We start from the raw sequence: 15484 nt of genomic DNA, 5'->3' as shown, positions 1-15484 counted from the left end.
AAACATGTCCTCGGGGAGGATTAAAAAAAAAAAGGACGGAATTAGGTTTATTTTTCAGATTTCTTCTGTCACAGTCTGTATGCAGTAATAAAATTTTCTTAGTGAATAAAAGTAAAACTTGATATAAAAATAAATTTCAAACTGCAGATATTACTACTAAAGTACCATTTAAAACTTGTAATATCAATACCTTCAACAAATTGATGAGTATTTTTTAACTGAATTTATTGGGGTGACATTGGTTAATAAAATAATATAGGTTTCAAGTGTACAGTTCTTTAATACATCATCTGTATATTGTGTTCACCACTCCAAGTCAAATCTCTATCACCATTTATCCCCTGCTTACTCTCTTCTACCTGCCCTCACCTCCCTTGTTCCTCTGGTAATCACCATACTGTTGTCTGTGTCAGATGAATATTTTTTGTATACACTAATATATCAGTATCATTGTTCAGGTTTGTGGTCAAAGAAATCTGAATTATAACACCATAAAAAACCACATCTAGAAATGTCTCTGTTCTTTTTACCTCTACATACACAGCTACATGATTTTATTAATGTTTATACAAATGCTAGGGGAATGGATTTTATTAATAAAAGTAACATTTTTGAATGCTTGGCATATCCTTATTTTTAGCCCTATTAGCCCTGGATGGAGTATACTGAAAACAGCATGTGATCTTGTCATACTCTGTGCAAGGAATGTGAACATTAATTATATTTCATCAAAAGAAACCCATTTTGAGAGAACCCATTATGTGTTAATTCTTTAATTTTTAGTATAAGTGCTTAGAAGGCTCTTTCTTGTATAATTAAGTCTTACTATAGAAACAGTTAAGAACACAATGAATTAAGATCTAGTAATATGGGTTGCTTTTGAAAAAGACTACCGTGAAGACAGTTCCATCTGATTTATTATATTTTTTTAAATGTGAGGTTCAGTGTTATTGATTAATTTTATTACTAGAGGGTAAAATTAGTTGAATTTTTACCATTTTTTGTCATTGCACTGAGAACTTAACATATTTATTTAAATCTCATATCTCTCTGAAGTGTCTAACTCATTTAAAAGAGAAACTAGAGACCAAATTAACATTAGTAACTTACCCAGAGTCATTTAGCTGGTATGGGATGAAATTCAAACCCACTTTGTGCTCTTAAGAGTGCCTCTTATGTTATAACCTTTGAGGTTATTTGAGCACTAACCTAAAATAATGATTATGTGTATTTGTGCAGAGAGAACCATTTTAATACCCTCAATTGCTTAAATTTATTAGATTAGACAAGAATGTAAATATTTTTATAGTAGAAATAAGGAAGAAGAGTTTTTAAAATGTAAATAACTGTTGGTTTATGATGGTTGGTATATATGTTGTGCCATTTTCAGGTACTAATAGTTTTCATAAGCTAATTTATTTTGTTTAAAGATAGGAAGGCAGTGAAAGTAATGAAGTGATACGTTAGAAATGGCAAGATAGTCTGGACTTCTAGAGGTTTTTCTTGTGTTAAGTAGGAGAATGCACAGATCATATAACCAAATGTAAAGAATCAATGCAGAAAGCAAATTATGTTTGACCAGAGCAGAGAAAACTTGTGCATAGGTTTTGAGTATGAAAGAAAGATTATTGGTATTCTACCATTTATTTTATTCTTTTTGATAGCTTTCTTTCATGTGAGATGATTACTATAACATTTTGGACCTGGAAAAGATAAGTTAGTTCCCACTCATCTCACTTTGTAGATTGGAAACTGAGTGGTTTCTTCTTTTTATTTTTTAAATATATTTTTATTGATTTCAGAGAGGAAGCAAGAGGGAGAGAGAGATAGAAACAGATAAAGTGAGCTAATCTTCAATTAGCTGCCTCTTGCATGCCGCACACTGAGGATCGAGCCTGCAACCCAGCCATGTGCCCTGACCAGGAATCGAACAGTGACCTCCTGATCCACACAGGTGGATGCTCTACCACTGAGCCACGCCATCAGGCAAAACCGAGTGGTTTTAAAGTACTTGTCGAAGGACACATAGCTCTTTAGTGCATAGCAGTATCTGTTTACCATCGCTTTTGACCGCATGCTTGTGCTCTTTTCCCAATACTCTTCCTTACATGGGGTTCCAAACAACTTATTAACATCTGAAAACCAAATTGAAGCAATTACATCTGTTTATGCACCTGTCCTCTGCTTATTTCTTAATGATATTCCTTCATAGTGTGCATGTTTAAGGTGGTGGGGTAAAGAGATAACTTGTTTAAATATTTGCTGATTTTTTTGTTTGCTTAGTCTAATTAAATTATTGGCAATAAATATTTCATTTGCTTAGAAATTATAAATGTTCGATTCACATATTTTAGTTTTGCTTTTTTTCTTGATAAAATAATATAAACACTGAAATCACATTTTTTTTCTCTTTTTGCAGTAGTATTATTGATTCCACAGAATACAGCCAACCTCCAGGTTTCAGTGGCAGTTCTCAGGTAAATTATACGCTTACAAATATGTTTTGGTGGTACTATGAATATAATAATTTGAATTGTAAAATCAGATTGGTTTACTGTAATGTCCTGTCATAAAGATTTCTGTTTTGAATGCTGTGACATTGATTAGGACTTGAATAGGTCTGATGCATAATCAGCTATTTATTTGCTCATCAGTGATGAGTTAAAAATATATTTTTTTTAACATGCTGGTAATGGTAACATCAGACCTTGAGAAGAATTAAATACTGTAAGAGGAAATTATGAATAATTAGGATATTGTTTCTCTCAGAGATAAGGAAGTAATCTGTTGATGAATTGCTCATCATTAAGTTGAAACCTTATACTTTTCTGTGGAAAGTAAACTACAGGTTTAAGTAAAATACACTCTAGCTTCACCTCTTTTCTAATTAACTAGAGGCCCAGTGCATGAAAATTCATGCACTGGAAGGGGGTTCCCCTCAGCCCTGCCTGCCCCCTCTCACAGTCTGGGAGCCCTCAGGGGCAGGAGACGACCCGGTGATCAGGGGAAGGTGACACCCCATCACACCTCTGCTGCTGCCACTGCTGGCAGCACGAGCCTCGGCCGGCCCTGGTTACCTGAGCCTCACGTGGCCCTGGGCGGCTGGGCAGCCACCATCCGAGGCTTGCCTGCACCTCAGGCCAGCCCTGGGCGGCTGGGGGGGCTGAGGGAACTGGGGGACTCTGGAGGCAGGCACGCAGAGCGTGGGCCCTCCTGGGGGCGGGCTTGGCCTTGCCACATGCCTGCCGCCCCGGTGGGGCTGAGGGGACCTGGCGCCACCATCTTGTGGCTGTGGGCACCACCATCTTTGAGATCATGGCAGTCAATTAGCATATTCCCTCCTTATTGGCTGTGGACGCCACCATCTTTGCGATGGCATGAGGGTCAATTAGCATATTCCCTCAATTAGATAGGATTGTTATGATCATTTAGACACTTTAGTCTCTTTATCTGTGACTTAGGAATGCTGATATTTGTCAAATCTAATTTTGAGGCCAGATCTTTTTTTAAAAAAGTTTCTGTATTGAAATAGTTTTAGACTTAGAGAAAAGTTACAAGAGTGATAAAAAAAACATTCCTTTATATTCTTTATCCAGGTTATCCAAATGTTAATATTTGATTACATTTGTTTTATTCTCATTCTGTCTTACTACATACACATATAATTTTTGTGTGGATTGTTTGAACAAGGTACAGACATAATGTTCCTTTGCCTCTAAATACTTTAGTGTGTATTTCCTCAAATCAAGTATATTGTCTCATGATTATAATATAATTTTAAAATTCAGGAAGTTGGCACTGATATTGAGTTATTATCTAACTTCTGTATCTTATTCAGATTTTAAAAATTGTCTTAATATTATCCTTTTAGTAAGAGGAAAAAATGAGGTGTTTTTAAATTCGTGTTCATTTGTATATTCACTTTATGTAATAATGTAGTTATTTTTATCATAGTGAAAAGAAAATCTTTGGATCATACAGTTTTTATGTTTTTCTTTTTCCATTACTTAGATACCTTTGTGTAACTACGCTGCACTTCTTGTATTATCTTCATATGCATGCATGTATTTGACCTATTTTTATTTTCTAGTAAGTTTATACATTGGTTTGTATCTATTCTTGAACAACCATGAAAACACCAGATTTGGATGTAACCATTGGAATTTATGTAAAGCAAAACTGTAAGAAACTTTAAAAAATTGATTAAAACTTAAACATGGGTGTGTGATTTAAAAATTCAGCTCAAGAAGTAATTAAAGTAGTAATAATAGTAGCTAAGTAATGTTTATTTTTGTACTTGCTATTCATGGACACTGCTCAAAGTACTTTACATGTATTAACTAATCCTTAGAACTTCCTATAAGATAAGTACTATTCCTATTATTTCCTATTTTATTGAGGAGGAAACTGGGGCACAGAGAAGTTAATGAGATTGCCCAAGGTTATATAACTAATAAGAGGAGGAAACTGAGATTTTTAACTCAAGCATTATGGCTTCAGAGCCTATGCTTTCAAATACGCATTTATCCAACTGATTTTTTATTTTTATTTTTATTTTTTTGAGTACCTGCTATTTATCAGGCACTATTTTAGGTTCTGGGGATGCATTGTTGAACAAAAATGAAACAGACAAAAATCTTGAGTAACCAAGTTTCCAATCTAGTTGGAAAGATACTAATAAGTTATCCTTCAACAAAGAGGAGGTGAGGGAGCAAGCTACATGCTTAACTCTGAGAAGTTCCAGGCAGAGAGATAATGAGTAAATAAGCCCTGAGGTAGGAGAATGCCTGACATCATCCAGAAGTGAACAAGGGGGAGAAAAGTAGAAATGAGGTAAAAATATAACAAAGTTCCACTTGGTGCATGACTTCTTATGCATTATAAAGACTTGATTTTTCATTGAGTTAGATCAGTTAAATGGGCACTTGTCTCACTTTTTACTTTGCATGAAAGGATTATCTACACTAAAAGAGAAACATGCAAATTGGTGTCACTCCACTACACCCACCAGCCAATCAGGATGAGCATGCAAATTAACCCAACAAAGATGGCGGTTAATTTGCATATGCAGGCACGGAGCGAAGACTGAAGGCTCTGCCTGAGCGAAGACTGAAGACAAGACGACTGAAGACTGAAGAGGCTTGGCTTCTCTGCTGCGGTTGGAGTGGAGAAGCCTCGAAGTCTGGCTTCTCCGCTGCAGCTGGAGCGAAGACCTGGGTGTCCCGGGTGCCGGAGGAAACCGGGGCCGGCAGCCAGGGGAAGGAAGGCCTATTGCACGAATCTCTTTGTGCAATGGGCCTCTAGTCATATATAATAAAAGGCTAATATGCAAACTGACTGAACGGCGGAACAACCGGTCACTATGACATGCACTGACCACCAGGGGGCAGATGCTCAATGCAAGAGTTGCCCCCTGGTGGTCAGTGCGCTCCCACAGGGGGAGCACCGCTCAGCCAGAAGCCCAGCTCATGGCTGATGAGCGCAGTAGCGGTGGTGGGAGCCCCTCCCGCCTCCACGGCAGCACTAAGAATGTCCGACTGCTGGCTTAGACCCACTCCTCTGAGGACTCATGGACTGCAAGAGGGCGCAGGTTGGGTTGAGGGGGGACACCCTTCCCCTCCGAGTGCACAAATTTCGTGCACTGGGCCTCTAGTAAATTGATAATATTTCTGTAGCATTTAGAAAAATGGATTGACTGCATTCTCTATATTCAAACCCCAAATAAGTACATATTTAGACAGAGACAGACAACTTGGAAGTGAGTAAACGAAATACTTTCCTAAATGCCTTTGTGTCAAAGAGTAGTTTAAGATGCTGCTACAAACAGTTAGAAAAATAGTGCTAGTGAAAATACTGAATATCAAAATTTATGAAATGTGATCAGAATTGTCCTCAAAAATTTACATCCTTAAATGGATTCTTTTTTTTTTCTTCTTTTTTTTTAATGAATGAAAGTAAATGAACTAGGCATTCAACTCAAGAAGCTGGGAAAGGCTTCAGATGGTAAAAACAGAGAGAAATACAAAAAGAGCTCAAATACAGTAAAATGTTTTGTGTGGGTTTTTAAATATGTTTTTATTGATTTCAGAGAGAGGATGGGAGAAGGGGAGAGAGAACCATCAATGATGAGAGAGAATCATTGTTCGGCTGCCTCTTGCATGCTCCATACTGGATCGAGCCTGCAATGCAGTCATGTGCCTTGACCAGGAATGGAACTGTGACCTCCTGGTTCATGGGTTGATGCTCAACCACTGAGCCACATCACCGGGCTTCAATAAAATGTTTTTTATTTTTTAAAATATATTTTTATTGATTTTTTACAGAGAGGAAGGGAGAGGGATAGAAAGTTAGAAACATCGATGAGAGAGAAACATTGATCAGCTGCCTCCTGCACACCCCCTACTGGGGATGTGCCCGCAACCAAGGTACATGCCCTTGACTGGAATCGAACCTGGGACCCTTCAGTCCGCAGGCCGACGCTCCATCCACTGGGCCAATCCCGTCAGGGCTTCTTCTTTTTTTTTTTTTTAAAGTAAAATGTTTTAATACATAATTGAAGTTGGCTATTATAATATTGAGCAGATTAAAATAATTTAATGCTGAAGCTAATAAAATTCCAACCTTAAATGTATAATTTTAAATAAAATAAAATAAATAGATTTTAAAAAATAGAACTACTAGAGACCCGACGCATGAAATTCGTGTGTGGGTACAGTCCCTAGGCCTGGCCTGCGATCAGGGCCATCTTCCCCAGCAGCCGGCCCCGCCCCCCGCTGCCACCCACCCCCAGTTCCCCATTCACCATTGGGCAATTGGAACCTGCCAGCCCGGTGGAGGGACCGAGAGGTAGGCCATTCCCACCTGCTCGCCAGCCCCACCCTTCGCGTGTCGCTCTCTGTGTGTGGGGTGACCGGCAGGGTGGGGGCCTTGGCCTGGCACCACCCGCATCCCCTGCCACCCACCTCTGGTTCCGCATTCACATCCAGCGATCGGAGCCTGCTGGCCGGCGGGGCGGGACCAAGAGGTGGTCAGTGCGCCTCATAGCAACTGGTCGAGCAGTCATTCTGCTCGTTCCACCATTCCGTCGATTTGCATATTACTTTTTTATAAAAATAGATTTGAATATACCAGTAATCATAAGTATTAATTTAGTGCAATTGGATAAAAAAAAATCTCAAGAATATTTTTAAGGGTGTGCAGAGTGACTAACTGACTTTAATTAATTGATAGAATGAATGATTCAGAGGAATAATAATTATGATGGCATTCATCCAATAAGTTATTAAATGTATTCTGAGACTGCTATAGCCAAATGAGCACAAAAGAAATTTAAATGCCAACTGAAAGGTAATTAAGAGTTTAGCCTGTGGTGAAGGTTGGTCAGTGCAGATTAGTGGTGAAATGGAAGATGACTGATCAGCTCCCCCTACACGCCCCACACTGGGGATCGAGCCCAAACCCTGGGCATGTGTCTGGCTGGGAATCAAACTGTGACTTCCTGGTTCATAGGTTGATGCTCAGCCACTGAGCCATGAACGCTGGGCTCATATTTTTGATGAAAGTTCCAAATGGGATAAAATAAAATAGCCAAAGAACAACAAAGCTGGAGTTGCCACACTTCCTGATTTGAAACTTTTATATTACAAAGCTACAAGTAATCAGAAGAGTGTGATATTAGCATAAAAGCAGATACATAGATCAAACATTGATGTGTATACCAAATGACCCTCACTTCCTCTCCTAGGTATAAAATCTAGAGAAACTCTCACACCTATGCATCAAGAGACATACAAAGATACCCTTAAAAGCAAAAACAAAAACCATAGAAATATATCAAATGTATATAAAATGAACGACTGATTCAAGCACTGCTTTAAAATATGATTGTTACCTACCATCTAATTTGAGCAAGGGTTCATGTCAGTGTTTTATTCATAATAATGCCTTAATATTTCTTAATACATTTGCAGTTGTGGCATAGTTATCGGTGAACTTGTGTCATCTCTCAAGGTCTGATGTATCTTATGTCTGTATTTGTTTCTTTGCCTCAAGCATAATCGATAATAACCACTGTGGAAGAATTGTCTTATTCTTTCAGTTAACATGGTTTAGGTAATATTATATACAGTTGACCCTTGAACAATGCGGGGGACCACACATTTTATGTTATTATATACTAGAGGCCTGGTGCACAATTACATGCACCAGTGGGGTCCTTTGGACTGGCCTGTGGGATTGTGCCGAAACTGGCTCTCCGACAATCCCCAAGAGTTTCTGGATTGTGAGAGGGCGCAGGCCAGGTCGAGGGACTCCACTGGTGCACAATTGGGGCCAGGGAGGGATGTGGGAGATTGGTCAGCCAGGGAGGGATTGTGGGAGGGCTCCAGGGTGTATCCGGCTCGTCTCACTCAGTCCTGATTGGCCAGACCCCAGCAGCAAGCTAACCTACCAGTCGGAGCATCTGCCCCCTGGTGGTTAGTGCACGTCATAGCGAGCAGTTGAGCAGCCTTAGCATATCATTAGCATATTACATTTTAATTGGTTGAATGGATGACGGGACACTTAACATATAGGCTTTTATTATATAGGATATTATATTCTTACAATAAAGTAAGGTAGAAAAAAGAAAATATTCTACAAAAATCATAAAGAGGAAATACATTTACAATATTTATTGGCAGGGAAATTTGCGTTTAAGTGAATCTGTGTAGTTCAAGCCTGTGTTGTTCAAGGGTCAACTATATTTTTTATAGGAATTATATGCCACTATATTTCAGGTTTGTTGTCTTTGTCTATATATATATATATAACATATATATAACATATATATATGTTATTCTGATTTTCTAAAATATATGTCAAACTGTTTAGTGCATGCATATTACTGCCCCTTACTCATATTCAATTTTAACTTAAATACATATTCTCTACAGTCAAGCACTGTTCCTGTTATTCAAAGGGTTAAAGGCTACAACATAGGGATGATGGAAAAGTAGTTTTCTTTTGATGATTGTCTTCTAACAATTTCTACATATTAAAATTCGTAAAATTCTAAATTTTAGAATGGCAGTTATAATGGATTTTATCTTTACTTAATTTGGAGAACTGAAAGAAGCTTCTCGTCTTCTAAAAGCGTAATATGCTAATTAGACCATCTGTCCTAACGGATGACCTTCCGAACAAAGCTGGGGCTGCAAGGGAAGCTCGGGTCCCAGATGCCAGAGGGAAGCTGATGCCGGCAGCCAGGAGAAGGAAGGCCCACTCTTGCACGAGTTTCGTGCATCGGGCCTCTAGTATTTTTTATAAAATTGGCCTTAAGAACCTGTATTTTCACTTTAAGTAAAAAATTAGAAAATGTGTAAGAACTATGGGTTTTTACCATTTGTAATTATTTTAATGTGATGAACTTTTGAAGTTAGTTATTCTGTGCAGAAAGTATGTTTTTTTCTGAGTTATAAGTGTCTTTTCTTGTTACCACCTTAGACAAAGAAACAGCCTTGGTATAACAGCACTTTAGCCTCAAGACGAAAACGACTCACTGCTCATTTTGAAGACTTAGAGCAATGTTACTTTTCTACAAGGATGTCTCGTATCTCAGGTACACATTCAGGACTTCATTAATTTTTAAACTTTTAATTATATTTTTTATTTTTATCCACCCCAGTGATCAGACATTCCAAATTAAATACAAAATGATCCCAATAAAATATCTCAAATTTAAATTTCAGATCCATCTGTACCTTCCTATGCTGGATTTATGGAAAGTCCTATTTATAAAGCAAAAGTGTGTATTTTTGACATAGGGTATCAGAGCGTTGTAAAGGTTCTTTTTTTTAAAAATTTATTTTATTGATTTTTTTACAGAGAGGAAGGGAGAGGGATAGAGAGTTAGAAACATCGATGAGAGAGAAACATCGATCAGCTGCCTCCTGCACACTCCCTACTGGGGATGTGCCTGCAACCAAGGTACATGCCCTTGATCGGAATCGAACCTGGGACCCTTGAGTCCGCAAGCTGACGCTCTATCTACTGAGCCAAACCTGTTAGGGCTGTAAAGGTTCTTAGAGATCTTGGAGACCATTGCTTTCCCATAGCTAGTTTTGTTCTCTTTCTGTGTTTGGAATTTTTAATCTTTATATAGTGAGCTATATAAAGTTAAAAAAAAACACAGCCATGTATATGTAGATAGCAAAAATAAGTTCCATTCAGTTGCCTTTATTATCCAACATTTATTAAATTCTAAGCACTGTCTTCTGTGCTAAGAATGAAAAGCTGTAAGAACTGGGTTTTATTGTCAAGGAGTAGTATAAACGTAGTGGGAGAATGCAACAGGTAAATTGTATGGGATAATGTATGTTATATAAATATGCAAAGGGTATTATGAGAAGAGAGAAGAATATCTCTTCCAGCTTTGGTATTGGGAAAATGTAAGAGGGAATAATTGCTGTAGGGATTTCTGAAGAGTTGTGTTTAGTCCAGGCTAGTATTAATTAATTAAAAAAGGTAAGCAAAAACATGTTCAAAGTAGAGGAAATAACTTATGCAAAGACATGGATGTGATATTATAAGATATTTTATTGCTTTTTGTTAGCTCTCTGATCTTTAGCTTTTCTTGGCATCTTTGCTCACCAATTAAGTTGGGCCATTAATACCAATCCTACGGGTTTTTGTTTTGTTTTTCAGTTTTTAAGTGAAGTATATAATTTACAATGATTGGTGATAAGTTGGATGCTCAGTTAATTCATGTCATTAGTAGTACACCTGCTCAAGTTGAGAGCCACTAAGGATACAAATGTCCGCTATTTTGTTAGTTGTTAAAAATTTGGCCTTGGTTTTCTCTTGAATGGGCATGTTTGTATTATAATTTGCACATTACTTCAAGCATGGGTTCCTTTGGACAAATATGCCTCAGGATTGATGGTAGAGGAAAAAAATACTAGATTTATATAGGATTTTTCCTATGAAAAGTAGGAGGAAGCCAAGCTCTGTTGATAAGTGTGTTTGAAATTAACAATCAATTAATATACAGATGGAAAGCTTTTATTTTCTTGCCTCGAAATCGAGTCCTTTATTGAGCCTCTGTAATCCTATATAATCCTATATAATAAAAGGCTAATATGTAAATCAACCGAATGGCGAAACGACTGGTTACTATGATGCACACCTGACCACCAGAGGGCAGACGCTCAACATAGGAACTGCCCCCTGGTGGTCAGTGTGCTCCCACAGGGGGAGCGCCGCTCAGCCAGAAGCCCTGAGCCGGGCTCACGGCTGGCAAGCGCACAACAGTGGCAGGAACCTCTCCCACCTCTGCGGCACTGCTAAGGATGTCCGACTGATGGCTTAGGCCCAACTTTCATCATCACCATGGCATCGCCCTAAGCTGTCAGTTGGACATTTCCTGAGGGCTCCCAGATTGTGAGAGGGTGCGGGCCGGGCTGAGGGACCTGCCTGAGTGCACGAATTTCGTGCAGCGGGCCTCTAGTAGTCTATAAATTGCAACAGGTAGCTGTTAATTTGAAAGTGTTTTGAGACTTACATTCTGATTGACAGAAGGAAGGTTCATGTTAGCCCTTTCAGATGGCAAGTGGCAGACATTAAAAAAAAGATCAGAAAGATTGGGCTAGGCCAGTGGTCGGCAAAACCACGGCTTGGCAAACCACAGCTCACGAGCCACATGCGGCTCTTTGGCCCCGTGAGTGTGGCTCTTCCAGAAAATACCGACTTCTGGGCATGGGCCACGAAGTTTCATTCGCACTTTACGTGCGCGCCTGCATGTGGTATTTTGTGGAAGATCCACACTCAAGGGGCCAAAGAGCCACATGTGGCTCGCAAGCCGTGGTTTGCCAACCATGGGGCTAGGCTATTGCTATTAATAATTTTTAACTAATTAGCAGCATAGGCATGCTGTAGGATGGTAAAGGTAATCACAAACCAATTTAATTTATTTTGGGGATTTAAGTAGAATGATAAGTGAAGACCAAGAGGAAGGTTAGATTTTTATTTTTGTGAACACGGTGTATTATACCTAATACACATTGTCCTTAGTTTTTAGGAATCTCAAGCTTATCTTGTCAGATGTGCACATTGACTACACAAATCATATTGCTGAATATGAAGTTCCTTCTAGGGCACTTAAAAGTTTGGTTGTTCTTTTGTATATTTTCAAATGAGAATCCGTCCTACATCCCCTTTCCCCACTTTTTATTTTCACCTATGAAAATGAAAGATGAAGATTAAGAAATTAATGCCTTGGTTCTCAATTGTAATTGAAAGAGGAGGTAAATTATAAAGCATTAGAAGAGGTAAAAGAGACACTGAATAGATACACTTTTATAAAATAATCTGTAATTAAGACAGGAGAGGTGATATGCTAGCAGATATGTATGGATGTTCATAAGCCGATCAAGGAAATAAAATTCTACCTTTTTATAACCAAGTAAAATTTAATTCCTATACTTTCATATACAGAAATGACTATTTTTAGTATTTTCTTTATTACTTCTGTTGAAAGTACGTGTTAATGTAATTAATGATGGCATGATGCAACCCTAGAAAAGGATTATAGTCTTCAACAGAACACACATTCTATTTTTTTAAAAATATTTTTATTAATTTCAGAGAGGAAGGAAGAGGGATAGAAACATCAAAGATGAGAGAGAATCATTGATTGGCTGCCTCCTGCACACCCCACACTGATGATCAAGCCTGCAACCCAGGCATGTGCCCTGACCCAGAATTGAACTGTGACCTCCTGATTCATAAATCAGTGATCAACCACTGAGCCATGTCTGCTGGACAGAATACACATTCTTAAATACTTGTGAATTTTATGTACTTAAGGATTGATGTAAAATGAGAAAGAATAGATTAGCATTAAAATAAATTTTAAATGAATAAAGTAACTGCCTTCCCAGTATTTATTACATCATTCACAATAATAGGATTATATATGAAAAGAACTAATTAACTGTTACATCTAAACTGCTTTATGATAATTGATTTTTTTGAGAACCAATTAACTGTACCTTCAAACCACTTCGTAGTACAGTTGATTTTTTTTTTACAATAACCTATGTTTTACTTATAATTTCTTAAATTTCCTGAGAATAATTTTTGTGTAGTAGGAGCCTTATCTCAATAACATTATGATATTTCATGCTAGTTTGTTCCTTTTGCTGTTTTTAGAATAGAAACACTACAAATTGGACCCTTTTAATGTAGATTGTTAATGAATTGGCTAAGTTTTAAATTTTTAAAGGGTTATTAAAATTGAAAGATAGGCTAAGTTTTCAGTCTCTTTAGCCCTCAGTCTCTTCATCTCAAGAGTGGGAAGAATTGTTGTATTTAAAATATTATTCTTAATTTGTGACTATTGCTCTTGGATGTTGCAGTTATTTTATTTTATTTTATTTATATAGATGACAGTCGAACAGCAAGCCAGTTGGATGAATTTCAGGAATGTTTGTCCAAGTTTACTCGATATAATTCAGTACGACCTTTGGCTACTCTGTCATATGCTAGTGATCTCTATAATGGTTCCAGCATAGTCTCTAGGTAAGTACTGGGCAGCACTCCACTATTTCCTTTTGCAAGAGTATCTAGAATTTAATTGAATTTGAGAAGCGGTTATAGTGTTATGGTTAAGACTCTTATGTTCTGAAGTCAGTTGCCTGCCAATTTTTAGTTCTTTGGTCCTAGGCCAGTTTTCAGTCTCTTTAGCCATTAGTTTCTTCATCTCAAGAATGGGATGATTAATAGTATTCACCGCATAGGGTTGCAGTTTTGTTCTTATAATATCCTTGACTGGTTTGGTGAGAAGGTATGCTATCCTCATAAGTGCTTCCTCTTCAGTTTTCTGGACATGTTTGTAAAGAATTGGTATTATTTCTTCCTTATATTTGAGAATTCTCCAGTGAAGCAATCTTGGCCTTGAGTTTTCTCTGGGGGAAAACTTTTAAATACAAATTTAATTTTTAATATATCTAGGGCTAACCAAATATCCATTTCTTCTTGATTGAACATATTTTTAGTTTGTCTTTTAAGGAATTTGTCCATTTCACTTAGGTTGTTGAATTTGTTTGTGAACAAGTGTTTATAATATTACTTTATTATTCTTTTAATATCTTTAAATTCTGTAATGATGCTCACTTTCTCATTACTGGTATTGGAAATTTGTCTCACCCACCCCGCCCCTCACTTAGTAGTCTGGTTTAGAAGTTTATTAATTTTATTTATCTTCTTCAGGAGCCAGCTCTTGGTTTATTGATACTCTATTTTTCTGCTCTCTGTTTCATCGATTTCTACTCTTTATTGCCCTTTTTGCTTTCTTTAGGTTTAATTTGCCCTTATCTTTTTGTTTCTTCTTTATTGTAGATAATTTGTGCCGGGGTTCTTGTCCCAGGATCAAGAAGGGTTCAGGAATTTGGAGAAGGCTGTGCGTAGATTTTAAATAATAGTCCAGAGACGAACGAAGTATAATTTTGAAAGGCATTTGGGGGTCAGAGGAGCTTAGCTAAAGGAGCTAACACCAAGATCTAAATTCTCAGGTCTCCTCATCCCAGGACCCCATGTTTTTTATTAACACAATTTGTCCTGAGGCAAGGCAGAGATATACACTTCAAAGGGTCAGGGTTTCAGTACAGAGTCCATTGTCAGAATGGGGGAATTAGCCTATGGCTGTTCAGGTGTTTGGCTAGTAGGAGGCAATAACATGTAGATTAAGATGCCCTTTAACTGTCTGGCAGCCAAGAATCAATTTAATGTATCCTATTCAGGTTTTGGGGAAATGCCATCAGCCATTCCCAGATGCAGCCCTGCTGTCATGCTGGAATTGGTCTCCAGCAATTTGTGTTACAAATTTTCCTACTAGCACTGCATTGGCTGCATGCCACAGATTTTGATGTGATATCTCTCTTTTCTCCAAAATATTTTTATTATAGTAAAAACACATAACACAAAATTTGCCATCTTTTTTTTTTCTTTTTTTTTTAAAATCTTTATTGTTCAGATTATTACATTTGTTCCTCTTTTTTCCCCCCCATAACTCCCCTCCTTCCAGCTCCCACCCCACCCTCCGCACTCACTCCCCACCCACTGTCCTCATCCATAGGTGCACGATTTTTGTCCAGTCTCTTCCCACATCTCCCACACCCCCCCCCTCCCCCCAAGAATAGTCAGTCCATTCCCTTTCTATGTCCCTGATTCTATTATAATCACCAGTTCATTCTGTACATCAGGTTATTTATTCACTTGTTCTTAGATTCATTTGTTGATAGATGCATATTTGTTGTTCATAATTTGTATCTTTACCTTTTTCTTCTTCTTCCTCTTCTTAAAGGATACCTTTCAGCATTTCATATAATACTGGTTTGGTGGTGATGAACTCCTTTAGCTTTTCCTTATCTGTGAAGCTCTTTATCTAACCTTCAATTCTGAATGATAGCTTTGCTGGATAAAGTAATCTTGGTTGTAGGTTCTTGCT

General features: G+C 37.8%; 1 protein-coding gene across 3 annotated transcripts in view; it reads left to right on the top strand.

The window, feature by feature from the left end:
* The window catches only part of COP1 (COP1 E3 ubiquitin ligase), a 103228-nt gene that overhangs the window by 43262 nt on the left and 44482 nt on the right, over positions 1 to 15484 (top strand). For all 3 annotated transcript variants that reach the window (XM_070397500.1, XM_070397499.1, XM_070397501.1), the window contains exons 9-11: positions 2420 to 2477; positions 9484 to 9598; positions 13422 to 13557. In XM_070397500.1, the coding sequence (XP_070253601.1) occupies positions 2420 to 2477; positions 9484 to 9598; positions 13422 to 13557 (309 nt within the window). The remainder of the gene's footprint in view (positions 1 to 2419; positions 2478 to 9483; positions 9599 to 13421; positions 13558 to 15484) is intronic.

This window comes from Myotis yumanensis, unplaced genomic scaffold (assembly GCF_028538775.1).
Source record: "Myotis yumanensis isolate MYYU_CA2020_CCGP unplaced genomic scaffold, mMyoYum1.0.hap1 SCAF_17, whole genome shotgun sequence".
NCBI classification, from domain to species: domain Eukaryota; kingdom Metazoa; phylum Chordata; class Mammalia; order Chiroptera; family Vespertilionidae; genus Myotis; species Myotis yumanensis.
Note: the sequence above shows the minus strand (reverse complement) of the source record. Positions and strands in the feature narration are given on the sequence as shown.